The sequence below is a fragment of the Sander lucioperca genome, chromosome 19 (assembly GCF_008315115.2).
Source record: "Sander lucioperca isolate FBNREF2018 chromosome 19, SLUC_FBN_1.2, whole genome shotgun sequence".
In the NCBI taxonomy this organism is placed as follows: domain Eukaryota; kingdom Metazoa; phylum Chordata; class Actinopteri; order Perciformes; family Percidae; genus Sander; species Sander lucioperca.
In genome coordinates this window covers 23,889,427-23,913,180 of record NC_050191.1, presented here as the reverse complement: position 1 = coordinate 23,913,180, position 23,754 = coordinate 23,889,427, and the positions used below count along the sequence as shown (strand labels likewise).

General features: G+C 41.0%; 1 protein-coding gene across 5 annotated transcripts in view; it reads right to left on the bottom strand.

The window, feature by feature from the left end:
- The window catches only part of LOC116041939 (1-phosphatidylinositol 4,5-bisphosphate phosphodiesterase beta-1), a 172,395-nt gene that overhangs the window by 81,427 nt on the left and 67,214 nt on the right, over nucleotides 1-23,754 (bottom strand). For all 5 annotated transcript variants that reach the window (XM_031288011.2, XM_031288010.2, XM_031288012.2 and 2 more), the window contains one exon: nucleotides 109-177. In XM_031288011.2, coding sequence (XP_031143871.1) covers nucleotides 109-177 — 69 coding nt within the window. The remainder of the gene's footprint in view (nucleotides 1-108; nucleotides 178-23,754) is intronic.

Sequence of the window (23,754 nt, the reverse complement as noted above, 5' to 3'; positions counted from 1 at the left end):
TATTGCATTAAAAAAACAACCATAAGGCATCTAAATAAATATGTCTATATATATATTGAAGTAAGTGGGGCTGTGCAAGCAACTCAAATCAGTTAATTGCGGGCTTACCTTTGGCGTTTTGGTGCACTTTCCATTTCTGGCATCTTTTATGTGCGCTATATCCAGTAGGTCTGTATCCTGTAAACAAGAAGAAGCTACATCAGTATCAAAGTCAACCAAGAGTTAATTCAAAGGTTTCAGAGACACAAAGACATTCTGTGCACACAGGAGCTGTTTTGGATCCATGGCGCAGGGAAACATTTCAGCGCCCCTTTCCATTTCCAAACCGGCCACCTGTGTTTAGGGACACATTAGCCTCAATATTAGATGCTATGCGGGAGTCATTCAGTGTAGATAGATGCAACCCTAATGACATGTTGCCCTGCAGGAGTGTCATTGTAGTGTTGTGCACAAAATGAAGACAAACGTCAGAGTCAGATATCGGAGTGGTGTGACATGCCAGAAACCAAAGAAAAATGTGCAGATTGTGTTTCATGACAGACACTATGCTCAGCTGCAACACACCACTGGAACCAATGCTGGCAAGAAAAAAAACTAGTTGGATGCAAAATACTCTGCAATGTTCTGCTGCTCTGCCTAACACCTTGCCACGGTTTGGCTGGAATCAGCTGTGTGAGTGGTGATCAACTGGCAAGGAGACATAACATGGTACCCTAATGAAGACAGCCTTGGAAACACCATGAATATCAACATCATGATTTAACCAAAATGTTACGTAAGGCTCTCTGTAACAGCATTTTAAGTCAATGGAAAAGCTTGGCTCCACTGTTGATTCATTATTGATACAGCAGTGTGGGAAGCCATGTCAGAGCTTCTTGTTCCATGTTACAGCTCCAAGATTTCATGTCACACTATTGTGATGCAGATGCAAAGTTGGAAAGAATTCAAAATAAGAGTGCTGAAATATTGACACCATGAAGCAATGCGAAATAGAAAAAGCTTCTTACATCTTAGTGCAAAGCATTGTACTTTCCTTTCTTCCTCTTGAACAACATATTTTTTTAATCAAAGTCAAAACATGTTAGTGATCTGAACTTAGCTCAGCCTCTATCATGCCAAGTTCAGGAAAGGCAACTTGTGTCCATCTACGGTATACAGTAAGTTGACACACATCACAGATATTCATCCATTAACTCATCTGTCTGTTTGTCTGTCTGATTGTTTTATGCTTATTTGCATGTCTCTTGTCTCTTAAAGAGCCAGTAATGTGGTTAGCAGTAAATACACACAACATGCAAACCTAGAGAAGGCTGCCTTCCTTTAGTCACCACATCACTTTATAAGTCTGGATTATCGCTCTCTCTATCTCTCTGAGAGGCAGACAGAACATGAGGTGGAAAATTAACCAGAGTGAACTGTGTGTCCACTTCACATTATCTTGGGACACAAGGAGCAATAGGGGCTTGATTCAATCTCCATCTGCCACGGCAGTATCTGACCATCTCAAGGCCATGAGGGTTGTGGAAAATTGCACCCTGCCATTCTCCCTTATCTACAAATCCATACCTACCTTAGTTTTTATTTTAATTTCTAAAAATCATTTAAGTATATGGTAGTTCTGTGTTTGTTTTTGTCTAATCCTACTACCTGGAACAGTTAGAATTATGATTTATTATTAACGATGATACATGAACTTTTTTTTTCCTTCAGTGTAAAGGCATATTTAATTCAAGGAATAAGAAAGCCATATGCAGTAGCATTACTAGATGCAAACTCTTGGTAACTACAGTTTATAAAGAAATGGGGCCACTTTGCTACAGGTTATGCACAGCCACTGTCTGTCTCCATATACTGTAAGAGGCGGAAATTAAAGCACTCTATTCTATGGCTGCAATCCACAAGGACAAGTTATTCCTTTTCTGCAGTACATAGCATCAATTAGGCTGTCCCTGTTTGCACAGAGAGAGCCTCTGAGTCAAAGGTTAACGCCTCCATCGGGTCTGCAAATGCCTGCCTTTGAAGTCTCTTTAGAGAGATGTGGCTCCGCACGGAGGCCTGCTGGAACAGTGGGGCGTCAGGAAGCCGCTCGCTGATGGGGTCCTTTTTTGTGCCCTCTAGCCCTGCACAGTTAACACAGCTCTGAGCTGGTTCAGCGTCATTGGTTAAGTTTTAACCTATGGAGCTGACTCATTAAAGGTAAAGCAAACTGCCTATGGGTGACAAACTGCTCACATAGTGTGCAACTATGCAATAACACATGTAGCCCTTACCGTATCATCCAAAAGCATGTATCAGCATTTGTGTGCAGAGGTGTGTGCATTGTGCAGATGTACATAAAAGTTGATGCCAGTGACATTTTATGAGTATTGACTTTGGATTTATAATTGCAGACACTGCACAGTTAGTTAATTAAAGTTATTTCTTTCAGTCTGGCAGTCCAGCCATTACTTCTCCTGATCAATTTCTCATTTATTTTCGATGACATATGTTCCTTATCTGTTCACTTCTGTCATCTGTCTTTATTTATCACCATGTTGCATCTCGCTCTGCCTTTCTCGCTCTTATTTCCCTTTTCGCTCAGGGCATTTCTGTATGTGCATCAAAACAGTGAGCAGGGATCCTATGCCTATTAGGATCCACGGCACGTCGAGGAAGAAAGCACGGCCAGCAGGAGAGAAACTACAGAAATTAATGAACATGCTTAACATACCCTGGCCCTGGGCTCTGTTTTCTGTGCTTGATTGTCTATCCCTGCTGTGGAGAGGCTGTTCACACAACATCTGCAACATGCTGGCTTTATTTTCAAATTAAACACATTCTTTTTCCAAGTACCAAGTAAGGAGGGTTGTGTTTATATGAAACTTTGCAGGAATTTCATCATTGTTCTGTGACTCATTTTGTCAGCAAATATGCCCCTGCTTTAGGCACTGCATCTAATACACAGTATACACCATGTCACTGTGTCAGACTACTCTTTATTTTTCCTTTAATTTGAAGAACAGTAAGCTCACTAGTGTATGAAATTTGACATGCAAAACTTGACTTGATGCTAACCCAGAAAAAACCTGTTACAAGGTGCTTTGAATAAAACAATCTTCACTGAGTATCTACAATGGGACTTGCAGAGTCTGGCCAAGTTGGGTGTTTTTTATAAAAAAGAGTTGTTGCCTTTTGAAGCAACAATCCGTCACAGCTAAACTAAGGCTAGGTACAAGCGATGGAGGGATGTGCCAGTGTGAGAAAAAGGGAGAGGGTTTAGGAGCATGAGGGAGAAAATGATAAGTGGAGGCTGAAAGCCACAGGTTTGCTCGCTCATTTACCAACAGCACGCTTGACAGCCTCCGGGTTCAAAATGGATGTGCACTCCTCAGGGCTTAGGGCCTCTGCTGAGCGACGAAGACAAGAAGCAAAGAAAGTGAAGGCAGGAAGGAAAGGAGAGGTGAACACGCACAGAGCAAATGAAGGGGGAGATGTTTGAGGTCTGTTGTGCCAAAGCCTGTCTCGGGAAAATAAACAGGACAGTCACACTTGCTATTTCTAAAGGGTAGGATTTTCATGAGTGCTCCATAATAACAATAATAATATGCACAATAGATGGATTTTAACTATTGGAATAACGACAAAATTAGATGATAAAACGAATCATTGTGACATGTTATATCTACAGCAATGGATGTTGATGTATTAATTCAGATGTGGTTTGCTTACAGGACTATTACTGGTATAACATGTCAGAGTGGCCCCTCACCATCATGGACCAAAATACAGTATGTAACACCAGGACTCTTTGTAAGCCGGGGGAAGGTCTAGGCTCTGTCTATACACACACACACACACACACACACACACACACACACACACACACACACACACACACACACACACACACACACACACACACACACACACACACACACACACACACACACACACACACACACACACAACTTAGAATCCAACAGAAGTTAAGGATAAAATAGATTTGGGGTTTTATGTAATGAAGAGCTCCATGAGACTATTGCATGGCAACTGACACTGCTTCATTCTCTATGCATGAGAGTTTTCAAATGCCCACATGGTCAGGGTCAGAGGACTCCGTGCTTGGATGTGTACCCCTAATCATAAACAGAGCTAATGCTGTGGAAGAAAACACACTAAAGCCAGGCAGGTACTGTGCCTGTCCCTGTAAGTGGCCCTCCAGTGACACTCGGCTGCCAGGGAACATGCAGTGTTACGAGGGAAAATGGTGGAGAGCTGTGCTTGATCTTGGTTGAGAGTCACATCCACTCTGCTGCTGCACTCCTGGGTTCCTATAGAGCGACTCTAACCCCGCTGTGATTAAGTCACAAACCTCCTTACCTGAAGTGGCTGACTAAATAGATATATAGACAGAGCTGCAAACAGTCAGACAAAAGAGGATGAAGCTTGTAGGTAGGAGGACATTTTGCATACACATTTCTGCATATATGCATATGTGTAAAAAACCTGTTACTGAGGTTCTGAGGGCTGCCTCCTGTCCCAATAGATGGCTGAGTATCTCACAGAAGGTCCTATTACTTTTTAAATCACTTCCTTGGATAAATGCTTTATTAGGCAGTATGAAGTGGAGAGTGACAGCAAAAGTGGGAGGGAAATGAGGTATGGCATGCGACAAAGGCCTTGAGCCAAATTGGACTCTGGCATTGCCATGAGGCTGCCTGAGGGCCTATTTAAACTGAGAAACTAATTCACTCTCAGTCTTTCATCTATTCACCCTGGTCCATGTCTCCAGTTCTCCAGTTGCCTCTCTTCCTCTGCAACATCAAAACACTTAAATAAAATCTTCAAACAAATCAAAGCTCTGTCAAAGGTGGTTCACAGTGTGAATGAAATGCATTCAAAAGAGCATTTATCACACCACAGTTTTGCGTTTTTTCTCAAACTGCTAGTGGTTGTAAAAAAGGAAAAAATCTCTCTCAATAGAAAATCAATCATGCACTGTAGATCTGTAAAAAGGATTCTGGGCTTGCATAAGCTCAAGCGAAGCTTTCAAGTCTTAATTCATAAACCTAATTTCTGTGTGCCGTTGAATGGGCTGCTCATGTATCCACTTAAGCTTGATTTATACTTCTGCGTAAAATCTACACCATTGCTACGTACGTAGGTACGTGGAGACAAACCTAAGCCGGACCCTACACCGTAGCCTGACGTGCACCTCTCGAAAAATTTAATTACACGTCGCGGTGAAGTACGTCGCTCAGCCGTGGCTTGGTAGCGTTGCATTTCCCCGCCGACTCATTTCCTGGTTCTCCTTCTCCATAAACAACATGAAATCAAGGAGAGGGTTAACTTTTCCTGCTACAGATTTCCCACCTTGGTCAGAAAACACAGGGGAGACACTTTGTTTCTCTCACTATGACTCTAGAGTCGCTACTCACTCTGACGCTAATCACCGTCACTCTCTCACTTTCTCCCTCGCTCTACCACCCACTCCCCACACACACACACACACACACACACACACACACACACACACACACACACACACGCCGGCTCAACTTGGAAGACTTTTTCTGTTGATCGACCAATTGATTAATTGACTTTGTTTTAGCTCTAGTTGGCGTATCACATGATTTTTTAAATTTTTTTTTATGAGTCACTTCTTTTGTTTCTCGTTCTCTATCCAACTGTCATCTTTCACAGGTGCAGTCACCCCTGGTCACACACATATGCCTTTCCGGATTTGACCACAAGAAAGTTTTTTGTTCATTAAGTCTGTGCATGTTTGAAATAAACTTTTGTTTATTGCCCTGTTAAAACTCTGGAATTCCTTTTGTACACTGTCCCTTTAAAAGGGAAAAGTATAGGGAAGTTTGGTGCAACCATTTATAAATATCCAGAGTAATTGCGTATTTTTATTTTGTGTATTGCACTAATGCAGTTAAGCAGTCCCATTACATTACAGTAAAATCCCATGTCTACCCTCCTAGACACCAATTAAAAGACAGACTGCTGAGCCAACTTTCCACAGACGTGGTAATGTAGGTACAGACTTTCCCAAACGCTAGCAGGAAATGCAGTAAGGATAATATGTAAGCAAGCTGGAGATATTGTGGACGGATTTGCTTTCAGAATTTAGGATTTACTCGCACCTTAAGGGATCTTAAGGTTACCTGTTGAGTCAGAATCAGGATAACACTCAAAATAAGTTTATTCACCAGGCACGCCTAGAAATATGATAACAATTTATCTTCATAAATATTCTCTGATTCTACTATACCCACATTGTCAAGTAACTAACACACAAACATGAATAGAAATGTTGCTTTTCAGGGGGTTGAATGAGGATAGCTAGACATACACATGTAGAGTTAAGTTATAAAAACATGAGTTATGTCATAAATAGAAATCAGTTTGAGTCGGGTTCATGTTCAGAAGATGAGGGGAGGACACAGGGATTAGAGGTCAGAGGGTAAAAGGAGAAAAGGCGGCAAGGAAGGTGTGAGGCAGAAATGACTATGTGGAGGAAGGAAAAAACACTGAGGCTAAGCGATGGAGGAGCGTGGAGTTGGCTGATAGTGGCTATCAGCAGCCGACACGCTCCACAAAACAACCAATGCTGAGATAAAGGCCGCAGGAAGCTTTGTTACATACATCACACACATCAGGTAATACGCTCCCGAACACAACTCTATAGGCATAAGCACTCTTGTGCATACACGCACACAAACTCCAACTCCTCTCTATCATCAATCTGCAGTGTCTGCCGTGTTCAGCCATTATAAACACTCGGGGACTGAGAGCGATGATGTGACCGGCTCTTCAGCTCACACTGGTCATCATCTTTCTTGGAGCGACCAATCAAATATTGCACACACATGTGCAGACTCACACCCGCATGCACAGGGACGGATGGAGTGTTGCGAGGGATACTGGAGGGAGTGTACTCATCGCTGATAGATAGCAGAACCGAGTGGGATGACAGAGAAAGCAAAACCGCTTCCCTCATCTGTCCATCATTCTCTGATATTCTCTCTCACTCTGTCTTTGGTATGCTTCTGGCAGGATTTTTGCTACCCCTCCTTCTCTCTTTCCTCATTTACTCCTGTCCTCTCCTGTTCATCTCTGCCTCCGCTGCCTTAGACATGTGCCTGTCTGTCTCACTCGTCTCCCCTATATCCTCTCTATGAACATCTGTCTTCCCTGGTCCTCCTCATCCTGCCTCCCTCCAAGCTTCCCTCCTGTCTTCTTGTATCTTGACAGCAGCTCCCGTGTCAATGGATGACGCTTCACATCTTGTCTCGTCTGATCCCCTGCCGAAACATGCACGCCACGCATGCTAACGAGCCACCCTCATCCCTTCCACCGTCTTCGTCCGTCCTTATTCCTCCACATCATTTAAGTCTGCTCCTCTATATCTGTGAGGCTTCCTTCTGGCACACTGAGTGGACGGCTCTTATCTGCTGCAGGGGGGAACATCTGAGGCACGCATGTCCACATGTGCAGGAACGCATAAACACACACACACGCACACACGCACGCACGCACGCACGCACGCACGCACGCACGCACGCACACGCACACACACACACACACACACACACACACACACACACACAGACTTCAACAACACATTGTTTTTATTCAATTACAAAAATACAGTTTCCACTGGGTATCTGTGCAACTCATCCCCTATATCCTTCTTCTTTGTGAATATTAAACTCACCATGTCTTTGCAGGTAACATTTTTAATACAAATGAAATTCTTGGCATTCAACCACATCTCTGTATTCATGTCTGTGGGCTGAAGGTGATCAGTGTGCCTGTGTGTGCTCTTCACTAAAGTCCTTTGAGAATCACTGCCAGTGGCAGATACAGCGCAATTCTGGTTCTCATCTTTCACATCACCTCATTTAGACAACTCCTAAGTGCAATTCATAGGCCCCTTTGAAGTCAGGACAAAGCAGGCGGCTAAGAGAAATGCATTTTTACACTTTCTTTCTGCAGGCAAAGCTCTCTGTCTCGCTGTGTCTGTGACTCTTCTTCCTCAGACACTCACTGGTAAACCCTTCTCCTCTCTCCACACTTCTCTTCTTTCTCTAACCAGAGCAGTTTGATCAGTACAAGTAAACACGACGAACAGTGGGAGGAGGATGAGCGAGAGTAGGAGACAGGACACTGATGTAGGTGTAAAACTAATAACTATAAAATATAGAAACTATGTTAACAGCAGTGCAAACAGAGTAAAAGGACAAATGTTCACACGCTGTGTTACATGTCAGAGACCTATTATGTACACATTCTGTATCATTTCCATGATGTCAACCGAACAGTCTGACCCAGTGCCCACTACAGACATGAACAAGATGTTAACAAAAGAATAACAACTGAGGCCAGGATCCTTGACAAGAACCAGACAGATACTGGATTTCTTAGACCAGTGTAACAATATAGCGGTAGATATTTGTTTCTAAAATACAAATATTGTGTTGATATGTATGGATTGGAACATTTTACAGTAAAATAATAAACTTGTAAGTTCGTGGAAAAAATCTAAATGACCTCAACATATCTTTAACGTTTCTGTAATGCAACTTCTTCATACTTATCAACAATATACGCTGATACTAATATATCTGTGGGAAACTTAGGTTACTTAACTTAAGTTAGCCTGTAGACCAATCTAGGTTGAAGGCAGAAGTAAACATGCTGCCATTACTGCTGTAGCATAGCTTACTTGTAAACCCTACTACACAGTAATGTATGTAAGGATTTTATTTTTAACAGCTTTTGCCAAGAAAAATGCCCATGATCTTCTGTAGAACGTGTAGGAAATAAAGTAATTGCAATTTCCATAAAAGTTGGGTTTTGCTGCTGCCGGCCTGCAGATCTCTTACAGCTCAGTGTACTGTTGGCGACAGGAAAGGAGGATCGAAGCAGGCTGGCCCGGACTACGCAATGAAGTTTGGCTAAGGCCTGTATACACTCTTGTGTTACCAACTGGAGGCATTCAGAGTATGATAAGGCTTATTGGTAATTAAATCCCCTAGACGGCCACATTCTGCTTTATGATGAATCATGTCCAAATTGAAGTAGCTGATAGGATTACATATCTCTGGAATTGTATCTCGTACGATTTCATGAAACAAATAAATAAATTGATCGATAGACATAAGAACAAAACATTTTACAAGTACTACCTGTGCCGTGACACCATTGTTTTCACACAGGTGTCCTCCACAGGCTTTCTTTATTTATTAGAGGAGAAGCCAACAAACATCTCTGCATTCACGGTCAGTCAAACTGCGTTCACTTCAACTTTGCAGTCGCAGTAATGGCAGCATCGCAAGAGAACAAAACAAATAAATCTGTCTTTACTGTTAGCCATGTCGATGTATCGGTCAGGCTCCACTCATGAACCATTGCTACTTAGAAGCCAAATGCTTTTTTTTATCCTCTTTCGCGTCAAAGAAACCACAGGCAATTATGTTTGTGTTTTTCAACAGGTCCTGAAAGCATTTGATTCAAATCATGGAGCCAAGCCACAGAAGCACAATGTGAGCATCAGCAGCACACAACGAGGCTGTTAAGAAAATCTGTGTAAAAAGGTTTCACTGCCACCCAGGTTATAGCTTGTCTGCTAATGTACTGATGAAAACTAATTCTCGGTGTCCCTCTCTTTCTCTCTTCTAATGGAAGAAGTGTTATTCCTCTCCCACCCGTCACGTAACTCTCTCAAGGAAGGCTCTTAGAAGAGAAGCTGGTATTTTAAGTATGGCAGACTGCCGCGCTTTTTGTCTTGCCTCAGAGCACCTCCAAGCTGTTTAAATTTGATACCTTCTTATCTTTCTACCAAATTGAATTGACTTTAGTGGGGGAAGTACAGCGACTGACCCACATTTGTGACACACTTAGCTGCTCGAGCGGAAATGGAACGGCGAGAGGAAGAGGGGAGTCTGAGGGAAATTCGGGGGATGGACAATAGAATGATTGCTTAGCAGAAAACTTTCTAAATTCACTCCAAAATTGTATTTACCATCAAATTGAGGTGACAGTTCTGCACTGTAAGATGCATATAACACTGTGATTGTGGACCAGTAAATGCCAGTGAAGCATTTACAGTCTGTCACAGAGGGTGCTGGGCCAAAATGTCTCACGGCAGTTTGTGAAATGGTCACGTAATTTTTAATCTATTAATTCGTATACACGGACACGTGTTTCTCGTTTATTTCGTGGTGGTCCCCCACAAAATGGGAACATGGAGGTACGTGGTGGTCAGCACGTAATGGGAACGCGGAGGTTGGAGAACGGGGAAAGGAAACCGGACACGCGGGAAACGATCCACGGTCTCTGGGGGACGCGGGTTGGGTTTAGGAAAAGAAGAACGGGGAAAGGAAACCTGACACGCGGGAAACGATCCCCGGTCTCCGGGTTGAAAGTCCTGTGTTGTTTGACCCATCCACCACCCCAACCAACCTCCCTAAGCAGATTTTCGGCCTTTCATACTACTCACTACCGAAAGATGCTTCCCATTAAAATACATTTGTTTAAAAAACATGCTGGCCACCACGAAATAAACGAGAAAAACATGTCCGTGTACACAAATCAATAGATTAAATTACGTGACCATTTCACGAACTGCCGTGAGACTGGGTTGAAATGTAACACCTTCTGTTGTGTCCTTTCTTGCACTTTATTTGTTTTGACAGGATTTCTTAGATTTTTTCTTTATTCAGTTTGTACGTGTGTCTAATATAGAGACGTAAAGAATCTACAACTAAGGCCAAAATGAGTCCCTATGTGTGCAGATAATAGGTCTTCGGATATGAACATTCAGAGAATAATGAACAATACCATGCTTTGCTCTCTTTGATCATCTATACTAACTATCCCATTGACTCTCTGCGTCTGTCTGTTTGAAATGGAATTAAAAACCTCTTCTTACCAGTTGCCCATTTGAGCAATTGGTCATTCGTTTATGTGCAGGAAGCACTGAACATTGTTGGAAAGCAAAAATGCCTGTAATTGCCTTATTAGCAAATGGGATGTGAGTGAAAGCCATCCACTGCCCTGATTCCCACAGCAAAATGAATTAAATAGAATTTATCAAATGGAAAAACTAGCTTGAATCATTAGGGAGGTGGGGCAAGAGAGAGAAAGATGAGAGAGGGGGAAGAAAGACAAATGACAGCGCTTCATATATTAACAGGGTTCATAAATTATTGCACAGTGCTTACAGTATGTGCAGCGTTTGGAGAATGAATACGAATGATACACAGTTAATAAATGTGTCGTGAGAAAGAAAAGTGAAGCTTGAAGAGTTTCATGATGTGGATCTGCACTCTAACCCTGAGACATTAAGCATTATGTGATTTTTCTATTAGTATGCTGCAACTGGCGGTCTACTTAAAGTGGTTTCAGCATTCCTCAGCAGGAAACTGATAATCTTGTTGACTACTCAGTGAGTTCAACAATCTGTGTTTGGCCAGAAAGTAGAATGACGAAAGCAAAGCGTCTTGATAACGCTGATTACCTGCAAGTAAGTCAAACATGGTTGCATTTGTGTCCTTGTGTACTTTGAGATAAAAAATGTTTTTCATTTGCACTCTATAACATCCTATACCAATGAATATACCATCAAAAAGAAAAGTGCCTTTAGCTAAAAGAAAATGCACCCTTTTGACTGATGGTTAACTGAATGTTTTATTTAACTTTTATCAGCAACCTTCCCACTGTCAGCAGATGAGAAATACTGTAGGAACTTAGTATTATCTTTCCCTTCATCATGAATTTGCCATCAAAGCTAACTTTATCTTTTGTCAATTTTACATCATTCCTCAGAGGAAAAAGGAAAATTGAAGACGTGCAATTCTGTCTTCAATATTCTTTTAATTTCAGTTCTCATCTCTCTGTTCTCAGCGACAGTGTAGATGAAAGAGAGGAGAAAGAGAATGGGAGAACTTCATTACTGAATGAACTTCTGACCTACACTGAACAGTCAAAGATTGAAGGTAAACTAAACTGCTGAAGAAAAGAGAGGTGTATTCTCTCTCCGTCAAACCTTTGAATTAAGGTGTGTGTTTCGTAGGTGTGCATGTACAGTAAGGGTGAACATGTCTGTTTACATGCGTGGTTGTCTCTTCCTGTCTTTAAACCTGTGATGAGTACGAGCTGTGTGATGCTTTGCCGTCGGCTGACAAGCTTTCAGTGACTCCATTTGGTTACACATTTTGAACATTTCATTCTAGTCCCTCAACTTGACAACCGAGACTCTGTGGCATTTTGTGTTTGGAGAGGAAATGAGTTGAATTGAGGATTATAAATGACAGTTCATTTTATTTATTTTTCCAGCTTTAACACTGCAACATGAGGTTGTGCCCCAGCTAAGCTTTTCCTTTAAAGCCTCAGATGAAACAGGAAGGAAGTGTTTTCTCTTATTGAGAGCTTGTCTACAGTCAGTGGGACTTCAAAGTCTTTTGGCTGAATGCCTTTATTTGAAAGGGCTCCCCGAGGAAAGCAACCACCTGGCTTGGTGTAGCGATAGGCAGTCAAATCACAGCAGCAAGGGTGGGGGGGGTTTGAGTACTTTGCAGCATCAAAAAACAAGCTGCATGGATTGGATTGTCATGGCAACTGGGCTGGGTTAGCATTTGAAGTGGAAGGGAAGGGAACGGAAGAAGAAAGAAAAGAGAGAGAGTCAGCCTCTGTGTACCAGTTGACTCATAAAACAGTCCTCTCGAATTTTAAATGTCAGTTTACTCAAAGCATCAGTGTTTAAATGTCTAAGACATAAATTCAATCAATTTAGCATAATCAAAACTAATAGCGCAAATCAATGACTGAGAGATTTAAATGGTCCCTTCTGACCTGTGATGGTAGCCTTTTTACTTTTTACTTACTTTAACATTATTATAGATCTATAAACTACTGTGGCTGACTGTAACCTCTGATTTCTGACCCCAAAATCCAAATGTGAGGTCATCCCGGTGCAACATACAAACCGCGGCTCTGCACTGGTCTACACATTTTATTGAATGTGACCATAACAGTCACTGTCCAGCGAACATTTCATTAGGAAACACTCTAGTGAGTCTCGCAAAATCCCTCACAATGATGTTAATGAGGGACAGAAGAAAAGAAATTAAACAACAACAACAACAACGGTGTCATCATGGGGACAGAGGTGGAAAAAGTACTAAAATATTGTACTCAAGTTAAAGTACCAATACTTTGATGAAATATTACTCAAGTACAAGTGAAATTACCTATCTGAAAAATGACTCAAGTAAAAGTAATAAGTAGTTCATTTAAAATGTACTTTAAGTAAAAGTTACTTAGTTACATAAACATTTTTTTTAGCCAGTGTCCTACATAGGGCTGCACAATTAATCGCAATTTTATCGAAATCACAATATGGACTAGTGCAATATCCAAATCGCAGAGGGGCGCAATATTTCTTAAAGGCAAAATACTGTATGTGTCAAACCATTCTGAATGAAGTATTGTGGTGCTGCAGAGACGTCTCGGCCCAGGGACGGATTGGGGGTAAAAAACAGCCCTGGACTTTCTCCCAAATAGGCCCATCATCCGGCCATAGCTGTGCGCGACAGACACTAGCCAGGATGTCCTGATACTATGCCACAATACTGTAGCCTATCATACAAGGTATTCACAGCAAGTAACATCTCAAAACCAATGATGATAATTGGGGTATTAGCCATTTGCGGTTGGTACCATCTTTACAACTAAACACTCACTGTAGAGAGTGGTAAGCAAAAAATTGTTCCAGGCTGTGACTATCTGACTTGGGCCGTTTGAAACATTGTGATGTAGAGCATCCTGGGACATCCTTGCACTTCCCTGCACTCTCCCTGTCATCTTTTGTGCTGCAACTATCTTCAAACTGAATAAACAAATGATTTTAAAGATAGGTTATTAGCTATTATTGATAATATATGCTTTGTGTTAAAGAATTAGCATTGAATAACCTATTTAATATTTTGTCAATGTATATATTATTATTATATATATTATATGTATATAATCATATTACACTTTGATTCATATTAAGGCTGTGAAATGATGAAAATGACTAGGCCCTATCAATTTTGTCTGTGAAGCTTTCACAAACAATCACCAGGTCTTTGCCAGTTCCACAATAGTAAACGCAAATATGAAAGACAAGGAAAAACTGCACTCTGATGGAAGACAGACAGAAAGTGCAAGCTAGAATTTTTTGGTTAAACTTTTGGTTAAATTTGGTGACTTATGTAGCCCCCTTCCCTGTTTGTTAGCACGTTTAAAGTGGTACCAATGCATGCCTGATGTTTTACCGTTTAATTCAATACCATAGTCCTCACCCTAGCAGCAAAAGTGAGCTCACTACAACCATTCATATACAACGAAGTGACGTTAAGTTTGACAGCACTAAATGGCACTATAATTTTCATAATCATGAGGCATGTTGATAGCTGACTATGCAACCCGCTAAGATCCTATTATAATGTCTCCTGCCCCTGGCACTTACCAGTAGGCCTACCTCGTGCTGATGTGAAATTAACTGCTGTCTGTCCCTCATCATGACCAGGCTGTGGATTGGTGATAGCCAGACTAGTAGGCCGACTCTTCTTCCTCAGTTTTTTTTACAGGTAGCATATATAGTAAGTGATCGTATTAGCGCCCCTTGCTGTTGGCTGTTAATATTGCTTTATTAGACTTTTTTTGTGCCGACAGCCGTCGGTTGGACGGCCGTTCTGGACTTTTCCCGCACACACAGATTGTCAGTCCGTCCCTGTCCCGGCCTACAAATCCTATCCTACAGACTTCTTACAGACAATCTTTGTTTGGTACAGATCCTCGCAAAAATCACACTATAATCATTTACATTTTTTAATATTTAATATTCGTCAATGAAAATGAGAAAAAATGATACAAACATGATTATTCCGTTTAATATCGTGAATCATACTGCAATCGCAATATCAGTCAAAATAATCGCAATTAGGGTTAAAACGATTCTTCGAGTAACTCAAATAATTCGATTACTAAAAATCCTCTATGCAAAATTCTTTGCCTCGAAGCTTCGTTTAATTAATGTAACTAACGTATGGCTCACTGTGTTTCCGCACGGACGATTATTACTTGCGCACAACGGGCCGACGCTGGACACAAGACTGACAGCGCAGATTACAAAATGAAGGAAGACAGCGAAAATAGTGAGGAGTTAAGAGAAGAGACAGGCGAGAGAAAATGACAAAGTTTGGGATCATGTTAAGCTGCAAACATGCAAAACATCCAGTCTACTCATCCATTCCACGGAACGAACCCGACACAAGCTGTAAGCTTTGTACAGTCACATTTACCTGGGCTTAGTGAACAGCTCTTTTGCATATCCAGTGCAAAGAGCCAGAGGCAATAAAGGGGAAGGGGGTGAAAAAGATTTACATTTGGGCCACCAAAAATTTACTTTTGCCAACAGAGGGTGCTTGGTGGCCCATGTGGCCTGTGCTTAAAAATATGAACCTCTATCCCTGTTATTGTATGCAATTTAGGCAATAAAAATGTTGCTTTTTCGTAAAAAGGAAACCTCTTTTGTATATTTGCTATTGCTGTTTACTGTAAAGCAAAAGTATTTATTATCCGATTACTCGATTAATCAATGAAATAATCGGCAGAATACTTGATTACTAAAATAATCGATAGTTGCAGCCCTAATCGCAATTAGATATTTTCCTCATATCATGCAGCCCTCCTACATACGTTGTCCTACAGGTTGCTAGTGCGATACAAAAATTAGCAATGCCACGAAACATGTTGTTTTGCTAATTGTCATGAAAACTTTGTTTGAAGTACCAATGGACAAGGAAGAATTTAATGGTCATAGCGGTTAGTCTTCCTTTGACATTTCTTTCTGATTCTTGAGCACTACATGCAGCCTGACGGGTTCAGCTTGGTGACACTGATAGACCGGTGCATAGGAGAAAAAAAGCCAAGCATAAACAAGCTGACACTGACTGATTCAGCTGTGTTGTGATGCAGAACTCGACCAACAGCTCAGTTCTGTCGCAGCCATGCAAATATCTAACTGACAGCTACAACAGCAGCCCGACCTCCGCTGCACATTTAAATCTATTCAAATCATGGCTATGTCAGAATGACAAGTCCAAAGTCCAGCTAAAGCCGCTGCCTGTGGGGCTATAAGCTAGTACAGAGCCTTGCTTCTGACATTTCAGGGTAAAGCTTCACCTTAGGCTCAGCTTATTTACTGCCTGCAATGAAATTACTCCCAGTTGCCGGGGAGGATAATGTTACTATACTGGATGGAATATATGAATAATTGGAGTTGTATTCCTTGGTATCAGAAAAGGCTATCTGGTGGGCACTGGCAAAGATGAGCTATTAATCAGCTTGTTATTACTAATGCGCTACTACTGTCATTTCATAGAGAAAATGAAATTAATCGAGCATGGCATATTATTATTGCAGTAAAACCAATAAATGAACCGGGCAGGTAATAATGACGAGGTAATCAGTATGTCCACAGAGAGAGGTGTGCCTAGGGAGGGGAAGACAGACAGAATCACAGACGGCGACAGAGACAGAATTGAACAAAAACAAGGAGAGTGAATGTGAAGTAGACCTTTCAGCTGACTGCAGGCTATTGAGCAGGGATAAAGTCAATTTACCAGCAGCACTGATAACTGTACATCTCAGTGCGCCACATCAAAATTTCATTAAGCCCTTTCTTTGGCACCCTTACATTTTTTACGCTTGAAATAAGTTGTTTTGTTTTGACAATGTTCAAGTGAGTGTAACAAGACAGCTAGGGAAAGGGAAAGGCGGTGTAATTATTTGAGTCATCCTCATCAATGGTACGTCTCTCTTTCTTCATCCACTCTTCCTTTCCCGCTCTGCTTTCTCATTCCTGTGACCACGTGCAACACCTCCGTCATACAAATACTGAGCACTCAATGTCCAGCTATGTTCTGTGTGAACAACTGTGTCAGATGAAATTAATCAACATAATAGACATCACTTTTGAATAAGCGGCCCAGAAATAGGCCGGCATAAATGTTATAAATACATTGACCCATGAGACAATGAGAAGCTTAAATCATCCTCATCACTCTGCTGCCATAACTTAAACAGCCAGTCACACAGAGCACCCTTGATTGGGCCAACACAAGCTGTTGTTTGTTAGCAGTCCTACTGTACAAGAGCACTTAGTCTAACAATAAGTATCATATATATCATTATATCATCAATGACTAATATGAGCTTCATATATATATATATATATATATATATACATACACTACCGGTATATATATATATATATATATATATATATATATATATATATTAGAGTTGAGCCGGATACTCGGCTGAAACGAGTATCCGGTACGGATAAAGCACTTTTGCCGAGTACGAGTATTATACGAGTAATACGAGTCAATATCTGTGCTCGGATTGAATAAAAATCCTCATTGGATAGCTGACTGTGTCTGCGTTCTGTGATAGGCTAGTCGTCACAGCGCCCCTCCCCTACACACATACAGATTTATTGTGTTGCTGTGTCCCGCACTGCTCACTCACACAGAACAGCTCTCTCTCTCTCTCTCTCTGTCTCTCCCTCAGTCACTCAGGTTCGCGGGTCTTTTCCGTTAACGTTTAGGGTTTTTTCAGCTTCAGGTTTGTTTTTTACTTTTTACTTCGGTTTGTAGTACTTACTTATTAACCAGTAGAGTTCTGGTAAACGTGGGGTTTGTTCAGACGTGGTGCTTGGTAGAATGCGACTCGCGTTGCGTCTCTGCCTGTCGGAGATTTTTTTTCTTTTTTAAACCGTCAGCTGGCTCTAAACAGATCTGAAAAACAGCGTCGGACTATTTGATCCGTAGAACACAGTCCCCCCCGCCCCCCCCCCTCTCTCTTTCTCTCTCACACACACACACACACACACACACCTGGTGTGGAAATAAAAAAAATAAAAAAGAACCAAAAAAAAAAGAAGAAACTTATGTTGAGTATGAAAACTCTTGTTCATTACATTTTACTTCATAATTGCAACCACATGTGTTGTATTCATTGTTCTTGTTCTGTATATAGTTTGTTATCGTGATCAAAACCATTGATCTGAAGCTCAATGCTGATGCTGTCATGTAAATAGTTTTCTAATCAGCAATAAATATAACAATTTCTGATCAACCCATATCAATTGCATGCTTAAAATAACATGCCGGTTAAAGCCCCGCCCATTTAAAGACAAACCAACCCACTTCCGGGTTAGGCCCCGCCCAGCCCGAGTACAGATACAGATACAGATAATTCACATGGTTAACAGATACAGATACAGATAATGCTGTACTCGCTCATCCCTAATATATATATATATATATATATATATATATATATATACACACACACACATATACATACACACACACACACACATACATATATATATATATACATACCATATACACACACATATATATATATATATATATATATATATATATATATATATAGTATATTTTTTCATCCAGATGATTCCCTGCTTATTAACTTGAGTACTCTAATGAATTTCTCTAATAGCCTTCTTTTTCTTCAGTCACATTTACAACACAGGGCCATCAAAATGTACAATATAAATCCTGAATATTGAGCTGAACATACCTTTTGTGCAGGTTTACATTCTGTAATAGTGTAACTTATTAAATTATGTTAAAAGTATGCATGTGTCTTCCAATTAAAAACTCAAATAATTTTCTCTAACCCCACTTTTCAGCAGTGAAGTGCCTTACCAAGAGAAAAAAAAGAGAGGCATGCTGTTTAAATTGGATTTTTTTTTTTAAATACTACCATCTATGACTACTGGTACGGTAGGTAAGGCAAACAGACAAAAGAAGAGAAACATCTTACCATATAATGAACTCCCATGTAAAATGATGATGTTAAATCAACACTCTATTAACACAGTCTCACAAAGGAAGTATTTATTGCAGGGCTATTGATTGGATTGGATTGCATTATTGTATATTTTTAGGTCGTTGTTTTGTCCAACCACTGTACATCCCTACATATTATTACTGACTGTGGGCCATAACTGTTATCCTTCACTTGCTGCTACAACATTATTTATGTGATTGGTTAAGCTTATCACGTGAATCCAGGGTGTCTGAGCTGCCCAGTCAGAGCTGCTGCTATCGCTAAGTCATCTCCGGTCCCCGGGCAGACCCAGTGGAGGCGCAGAGACTTACACTGAACAGTGTTGGCACCAACGGAGCCTTTAATCACCAGGCTCTAACGGACAAAAAGCCCTGTTTCCGGATCTGTGGCTCCAAGTTTTGTGAACGGACTCCAGTTGTTCAGAAGAGGAAATGTCCCTGCTCCTTCTCTTCCTCAGTGTTACTTTGTGTGTATGCCTGCTTGAACATGTATTTGTCTAGCCGTAGACCAGCACAGTGCAGTGGAAAAGAAGTCCTGATCGGAATTCAAAGAGAAAAACAAGACTAACTCAAGCGCAAACAAAGCCTTCTGAAGTCACCCAGGAACTGCTAATCCAAAAGAGTTTGGCAACGTTTTTCTTTCTTTTAACACTTTTCTTTTTCTGCTTTTGACTCTCAGCTCTGATAAATACGGATTTACTCTACAACGCCAAGTCCACACATACCCAGGCCACTGTATTTCTACATTATAGTTCTGTCAGAGCAGATCAGCAGTATACATTCTCTTGTTTTAGGGTGGTCGCGCTGAGCCAAGATGTTGTTCATGCCACCTAATAAAAAATTGGAAGATGGAAAAAAGTTATCCTCGCTTTACATTGTGTTGTAGAAAACAAAATGACATGGAGCGGGTGGCTGTCAACTGTCATAATATTTAAGTGATGCAGTGACAACAGTGATAAAAACCAATGAAGAACCAATAAATAACACCTACAGCATAAAGACTCTGTACAGCGACATCTAAGGCTAACATCAATAACCCTGCCCTGACCTTTTGCTGTAAGCTTTAGTCAGTCAGGGTTGATTTCAAAGCCTTACCCTCTCTGGATTGCTGATATATACTGAAGGTAATGCTGCTGTCTGAACACTTTCAGCAATTTTACCCTGTGTGGAAAGAGTTTCCTCAGCTTTCATGAGGACAAACATTTGCAAAAAGATTGTTTTTTTTTAAGCATGACATTGACAGAGAACCTACATGTCAGTATTTTAGGGCGCAATATTGTGTGAGGGGGACTATCAGTATGATTTGGTACTGTAATTATCAGTTTTATTGAAAGCTGGTATGAAGACACACAATAGAAAATGTCATGTGGCATGACAAGTTGGTTTTAGTACTGATAATTAATCTATCAAAAGGACAGTCAGTAGTGCTGCGTGTGTGTCAGTAACTTATCTAGTCCAATATTTCAGCAAGTTTAGCAACGTCCTCTACTGTTCCCGATAGCACAAAGTCACTACGGTTTCCTTTTTGTATCACCTGTTTGTGACAGATGTAATAGACATTTGATCCAGAGCTCACTTTAGCCATTTTCACATATGAATTCCGAACTATGTCTGAGGAATTAGGTCCCAACATAGTCCGGAGTTTCCTTTTCACACATGTAACACACAACAGGAGATTTTCAGATGCGTTCTTACTTAGTGGAAATACTCTGTTGGATTTAGACGAGGGGTGGCGCTGGGTAGAGTGTGCAGCAGACAGGACATGACGCAGATCACACTGCGTCACAGAGCTGTTTATAATTTGGCCATAAACAAACAAGTCTCTTGCTGTTCCTTCAATTTGTCTGACAATTTCGGCTTCGGCCCTTCCCGACAGAAGTTCCCATCGTGTCTCCAGTTAGACATTTTTGTTGCCGTCTCCCTATAAATCACCCTCCTTCTTCACCCTGGTATATTGTTTTCTTCCTGTTTTGCATGAGCATAAAACATCATCAACACGCCCACTCACTTGCTGTAAATCTTCACACTGTCGGCTCAATCTGGGTTTACACAGATTTTTTACAAGGGAGCTGGCAGGGTAAAGAGGGGTTGAGGTCCGTTTCAACTGATTCGGACATTTGACTTTTGTGACCTGAATATTGTCCATCATTTGGATGCAAACAACAAGACTTTGCCAGTTTGTGTGACTACAGTGCAGCTCTTGCCTGAATCAGTTGTTTCTAAGAGAAAATACATCCAAAATGTAACGAAAATGACAGGTGTATCTGCAGACTGATCATTTTTCTGAAGACCACCCCGATTAAACTCATGCAATCTGATATAGAATATGATTTTCTGGATTCAATACTGTGATGGATCCCACTGGGCAGCAGCTAAATTGTGCCTTAATAGTCATGTCTAATTGATATTCAACAATGTAAAGGTATAATGATGAGAGTAGTTGATTGAAGGGCTGGGCCATATGGAAGAAAGATGAGCAACAGGAGATGAATGAACACAGAATGAAACAACTTCCACTGTAATAATGCCACTGTACTAAAATAAGAAGAAACCCGCAAATTCGGTAATTATGGATTATTAAAAGGAATTATTAAAATGTCTGCAAAGTTTCCAACCCAATCATTAATGCTAAGTCACACATGTTAGGTGGGTTGAGCTGGCTGCTTTTAAAAATGTTTTTTTACATCAGCACAGGTCCAATCTCCTAAAAGCCAGCCTAAATGATCTCACCAAAAGGCTAATGTGGCATGAAAGTGACTTGTTAAGTAACGGGGGCATGAGATAAGTCATTTTGTTCATCATGATCTTCCTTGTTCTTCTTTTCTCTCGGATTTTCTGTCTGTCTCTGTTTCTCACTATTGGTTCAGATAAAATAGTGTGCCTGTGTGCCAGGCTACAACTTGGCAGAGGTCACAATTCACTTTCAGGAGATTGGCTGCAGATTTATGCCTTGTCTTTCACAACTATATAGTGCTGACGGAGGTGGAGGAGCGGCAGCCTCGGTAATCACAGAAAATTGCTGCGTTGGTGGAAACAGATGTGTAAACTCCACTATGACGGAGTGTTTGCACATCGAGTGTGTGTTAATACAGTCTAAACCCAAAACAGCCTTACTCATGCTCGGGATTAGGTCAATTATGAGGCTCATTCAGAAATACCCCACACACACCGGCTGCCAAGTGGGGAGTCAGGTTTTGGCCCGGGGTTAACTGTCTTTCACCTCTGAACATCATTTAATGCCATATGCTGAGTGCTTGTCTAGTTAATGTCCCGAAATTGGCACACTGCTAAAACACATATCTCCCAGAAGAAAGCATTTAACCTTTTATTATAACTATAGCCTGCTCAGGAGAGCACACACACACACACACACACACACACACACACACACACACACACACACACACACACACACACACACACAAGAAAACAATGATATCTGTTTCAAAGCGGCAACATTCTCGAGAATATGAGCGGATACCGAAAGAGAATGTGACATTTACAAGGTGTGTGCTATTGCATGGCAACCATGGCAACTAAACCAAAAGACTGTTCATTTGACTGAGTCAGTCCACCTCTCGGTGTTGAATAGCTCCTCCCCTTGAAGTCAGGCTCAACCAACAGGAGCAGAAATTATTTTTAACCTACGAAAGAAGCACCTGTTCCTGGTTGGACATTACAGGAATGTTGGTGTGCGAGTGTAGGTGCCTACACGTGTGACTGCGTGTAGGCACAAACGGGTGCTGGTACGTGTGCATGTTTGTTCATGGCATTGTAACTGGTATATGTAAAGTACCATAATCAACCATAGTGGAGGGTGAAAATAGTAACTTAGTGACTTCTGTCATTAAAAAAATGGATTGTGTCAAGTGACTCAGAGGCACAAAGGTGACGATATGTCATATGTTATGTCCGCCTCACTTCTGAGCCAAGTATTTGTGAGTAGAAGCCAAACAATCATATTCTCAAAATAGCACCTGTACACATTTTCTAATCGGTCAACAACACAGTTTAACAAAAGCAATGTAATTGCTCATTTCAAAGTCACTGATACAAAACTCCAAATGGGAGTGTTATTGCAAAAGCTCTCTCTCAAGGAAGTATATTCAAGTTCCCCATTCTTAAGGGTCATGTACTCTTTCTCGAATAAGGGAAAGCACCTCACCTTATTCAATAACTATGGAAATTGTGTCAACTTTTGAATTCTAACTAACTTTTGATGATTCACAGTGATACTACATAAGTTGAAGTGACTTCCCTCCAACATTTATGACACCGTGGTTAATGTATATCTAACATACGATGGAAATATGTTGACAAAAGGTCAAAATGTGGTATTCATTGACTTTGAGTTTACACGTTTGTATTTTGCTACTCATGTTATTGTTACTGACATTATTATCACAAGCAACATCACTGTCAGCGACCGTCATCGTGATTGTTGTCAGATCTCTATCTGTGAAAGGGTTTTGTACATTGTGTGTGTGTGTGTGTGTGTGTGTGTGTGTGTGTGTATACAAAACAGCGGGTCTTTCAACGTGAAGGAGAGAGCAGGCAGAAACACAAAAAGCCAGCCAAATGGACTCTGAACCAAACACATACAAACATGAGAGAGTTATGACTGCAGGAGTTTACATAGCAGTGCCCTGTTTAAAAATACAGCAGTGTGCAGAAATGGAACTCACGTCACACTAGAATCCACACAGTTTGCACCTGTTTTATCCACAGAGGAAAGGAAGAGATTGTGCAGTACACTTCAACTATATCAGACTGTATTAACTATCTTCAACAAAAGTGGCATTTTTCAAGCTCCTGTTTTGGCAAACGC